This window comes from Strongylocentrotus purpuratus, unplaced genomic scaffold (assembly GCF_000002235.5).
Source record: "Strongylocentrotus purpuratus isolate Spur 01 unplaced genomic scaffold, Spur_5.0 spur5_scaffold_21, whole genome shotgun sequence".
Classification (NCBI taxonomy): domain Eukaryota; kingdom Metazoa; phylum Echinodermata; class Echinoidea; order Camarodonta; family Strongylocentrotidae; genus Strongylocentrotus; species Strongylocentrotus purpuratus.
Genome location: NW_022145607.1, coordinates 4,998,042 through 5,002,506, shown reverse-complemented (window position 1 = coordinate 5,002,506; position 4,465 = coordinate 4,998,042). Strand labels below are relative to the sequence as shown.

General features: G+C 38.1%; 1 protein-coding gene across 1 annotated transcript; it reads left to right on the top strand.

Annotated features, from left to right (window-relative positions):
- Positions 1 to 2,288: 2,288 nt before the first annotated feature.
- LOC100888796 (histamine N-methyltransferase-like) lies at positions 2,289 to 3,751 on the top strand. The gene is made up of 2 exons (XM_003726847.3): positions 2,289 to 2,603; positions 3,187 to 3,751. The coding sequence occupies exons 1-2, from the start codon at positions 2,366 to 2,368 to the stop codon at positions 3,534 to 3,536; spliced, it is 588 nt and encodes a 195-aa protein (XP_003726895.1). The 5' UTR covers positions 2,289 to 2,365; the 3' UTR covers positions 3,537 to 3,751.
- Positions 3,752 to 4,465: the final 714 nt, after the last annotated feature.

Here is a 4,465-nt window from a genome sequence, read left to right as displayed (position 1 = left end):
GGCGGAGCAATTGTCGGCGGAGCAAATGTCACCGGAGCAAGTGTCGCTTCAGGCGGAGCAAATGTCGGCGGAGCAATTGTCGGCGGAGCAAATGTCACCGGAGCAATTGTCGCGTTTTGCGGAGCGATTGTCGGCGGAGCAACTGTCGGCGGAGCAACTGTCGTTCGAGGAGCATTTGTCACCGGAGCAATTGTCGCGTTTTGCGGAGCGATTGTCGGCGGAGCAATTGTCGGCGGAGCAAATGTCGGCGGAGCAATTGTCGGCGGAGCAATTGTCGGCGGAGCAAATGTCGGCGGAGGAATTGTCGGCGGAGCACATGTCGGCGGAGCACATGTCGGCGGAGCAACTGTCGGCGGAGCAACTGTCGCGGAGCAATTGTCGCGTTTTGCGGAGTAAATGTCGGCGGAGCAATCGTCGGCGGAGCATGTGTCATGGAACCAAATTGAAATGAGCCAAATGATCCAGTTGATCCAGGCCAGTAAGAATTCGACTAGTCAAGCTGAGCCACTTCCAACCAGTTGAACGGCAACAACACTTCAATACTAGTACGTCTGTATTTCCAATGTAAAGGCATTGGTAATAACTAGACTTACATAATTTAATTAATCGAAATTTGTTCATATACTTGTATTTGATTGAAATTATTTTAGTTCATAGTTAATGTTTCCCTTATTCATGTTTATTAAATGTAATTGATACGAGGTAGCGAATTGTCCTTATATTTGTAGTATTTTCGAAATGAATTGCATATAACTAAATCATCAGTAATTAAGAAATATGCTGTAAATTCAGATAAATTGTTTAAAAGAACATAGATCTGCACGCACCCCATATTCAATATTCAAATTAATTGGTGTCAGCTGGTTCAACTGGAAATATGCCTACAGTCAGTCATCAACTGGTGCAACTGGAAATATGCACACAGACCAGTCATCAACTGGTGCAATGAAAATATGCCAACAGTCAGTTATCAACTGGTTCAAATGGAAATATGCCAACAGTCACGTGATCATCACCAAGAGAGCTATGGTAACTTTGAAACCATTTAAAGACCGTCACCACTACTGGGCAAGAAGGGATTAGACCACACAGCGAGCCATCGAGGTCACTGTGACAGGTGGCTATCTCATTAACTCAGCTCTCACTTAACATAAGAAAAAGAGGATCATGGGGGACCAACAGGCACCGATTGGGGAAGTTTTCTATATAGAGGGAGCAAGTAGCTACAAGTATGGCAGTGTGCCTTTAAAATTAATTTTGCACACCTAAAAAATCACGGATGCCCAGCTTAGATTAGTAATCCGTTTCAGTCACGAGATCATCACCGCGGAACTTATGGCAACTTTGACTACCATGTAAATAGGTGTTTTAAGACACCTAATAATTACTATTTTTTAACACCTAAATATCACAGATTCACAGCTTAGATTAGTAATCAGTTTTAGCCACGTGATCATCACCAAGAAAGTTATGGTAACTTTGAAACCATTTAAAAAGTTGTTTTAAGACCCCTAATAATGACTTATTTTTCACACCTAAATATCACGGATTCACAGCTTAGATTGGTAATCAGCTTGAGCCACGTGATCATAACCAAGAAAGTTATGGTAACTTTGAAATCATTTAAAGAGGTGTGTAAGACACCTCAGAATTGCTAATTTAATATAACCAGCAATTCACGAACAGAACAATTAGACGATTAGCCGGTGTAAGAAACGTGATTATTACCATCAACCTTGGATAACCTGTGAAACCAATCGATAAAGGTGCTTAAAAGACCAAATAATTACTTATTTATCACCACCATCGGTTAACGGACGAGAAACCCGTTGCTTGGTCAAGTGGTTATTTGGTCATAAACATTTGATTTACAGAGGTAAGTGGAATCACGTTACTCCAGTCGCGTGCTAAATTGGTGGTTTTAGGTGCGATGAAAACGTGAACAGGAGTACCTTTAAAAAAATGAAGGCACGTGTCGATAACGTTTAAATCTAGTTCAAAAGGCACCATACTTTAAAATCACTCAAAATACACTCCCAAAAGAGGTTATTTTTTAGTGTTCTGTTTATTGAGTATGTTCACACAGTAAATGTTGAGGAAATCGAATTAAAAAAAGGGTGACTATATAAATTCTGCGGAGATTCCGCCAAACTAACACGTATCAGCTATGACGTCATTTTTCTGACTGCTTTTCGACCCCTTTCTGTAATTTTTTTCCTTGAAATTTTGCAAGCGTATTCTAGGTGGCCAAACAAATTTTATAATTTTTGTTTGATCCACAGGCCAGCACGAATTTCACTTTCTGAAGATCCTTCAATCTCACTACTCATCCATATATAATGTTGCAGTTGACCCTAACGAAGGCATGCTACATACATTCAAGGGTAGAGTTGCTACATCGAATTTTGATGATAAATCGTCTTGCCGTTGGTTCACCGGTCCGTTGTCACAATTCGTTGCTGAAAGCCCCTTGGCGGGAAACAAGTACAACCTCATTAGCTCCATACATTCGCTCTACTACACGGGTGACTTTGAGACGACCTTCACCCAACTAGCATCCATGATGAAAGATAAGGGTCTCATGATCATCGTTTGTCACAACGGTAGGTAGCGTATAGACATCATCATTTTGCTCCATCAGGTCAAAATGCCGTAATGAAACACAATGAACGAGTGCAAAATCATCTCGAAAATAATTCAAACATACTTTACAACAAAAATAAATAAATAAACAAGTAATAAATTATAAGTTATAAATTATTTTAATAAATAGTCTTGAACGGGAAGAACCAAGCTACTCCCGGGTGAAGTAGGACAGCCAGGAGAAACAGAGGACAACACTTTAATAACTCTTAAAATCTCTTTTTTTACAGGTGATTTTCCAAAAACTGAAGTAAGTGCTCGATATCTAAAATACAATAAATCATTGTATAAGGAGACTTAGCAGTCGCTCGTCATATTGACCTAATGATATACAATCCGTTGTACAATATTGGATTATCAGGTGTATAAGTTTTAAGCTAAATTTCAGCATTTTTCTCATTTATATGACATGTATTGTTTATACTGTGTTTGATATACACAAGTTTGTCCGAAGTATTTTGAATGATCTAAAATCAGTAAGTGACTTTTTATCACAGTTTAATTAATTATCGTTTTGTTCGTTCATTTGTTGTTGCTTTACAGATTGCCTGATCTCGAAAACATTCCACAAGTTACCTTGGCTGACAGAAAGCACTCCATCAAATCAACAACTTACTTCAAAGAATGTTCGAGAGTTCGCGCAAAGTCAAGGGTATGATGTCACCACTGTCGACATACCTGTACATTGGGACATCACCGAAGTGTTTGATGACCAGTCAGACTTTGGAAATAAACTCCTTGACTTCTTCACCCAGGGGGCGTACTTTCGACAGACGGCGCCGGCTGAGTTGGTCGATGATTTGATGAGCTTTTGGCGTTCTATTTCGACCGAAGATGAAAACGGACGTATTTTAGCACCAGCCCATGACGAAATACTTCTTATCTCAAAATAATTCACTGCCATCGTTCTTCAGAGCACTTAAGAGTATGTTGTTTAAAATATCAAGTAGGATTCATCACAACTGCCTTTTTTCATTCACTATATAGTTACCTATTTACCACGTATTGGTGCTCAAGCAGCTCTAAGAGTGCCTTGGATACGACACTGGATGGATATACCTGTATTTATATATATTTCCATTTTAAATATTCTATAAACGATTTAGATTAGCGAGTTCAAGGTAAAGGGAGACCAAATATAAGGGGGAGGGAGAGGGTATTTTGAAGGAAAAAAAACCCCGATACTATTGTTATCATTATTATTGAATTCTATTCCATTCAATTCAAATTCAAGTTCAAGTTTTATTTCCACATCTGATTTTAAAAAAACACAAGTACAATTATATACATATATATACATTAACAAACGTTAAACTGAAACATCTTCAATTTAAATCATACTGTGGTGGGAAAAAACAAAGGCCAGTGGCCTTTCAAGGTTATTTCCAAAGATAATAAAATTTACCTAAAATGTTTCTTAAATTTTCTTAAAACGAGATGAAGATACAGAGATTTAAATAACACAAAGCATCAATAAACAAAACGAAACCGGACAAATCCATTACAAAAAGACAAAAAACAGAAAAACAGAAAAGGCATTGATGTACAAAATAATCGTAATTATACAATTTACAAGACACTGTGGTAAATTTATGTCACTCTGTGTAAAACATGACACAAAATGTGGTAAACCACATGATCTGAAACCCCACACTGTGACAATACTGTAAACACAGAGTTTACACATAGTTCAGTACGTATACCACTGTGGTAAATATTTGGTACTCTATGTTAAGTATGTCAGTTTATGTGAATATTATGTGGTAATCCACATGGTCTGAAACTCAACACTATGCCAACAATGAGAACATATAATGTCCAC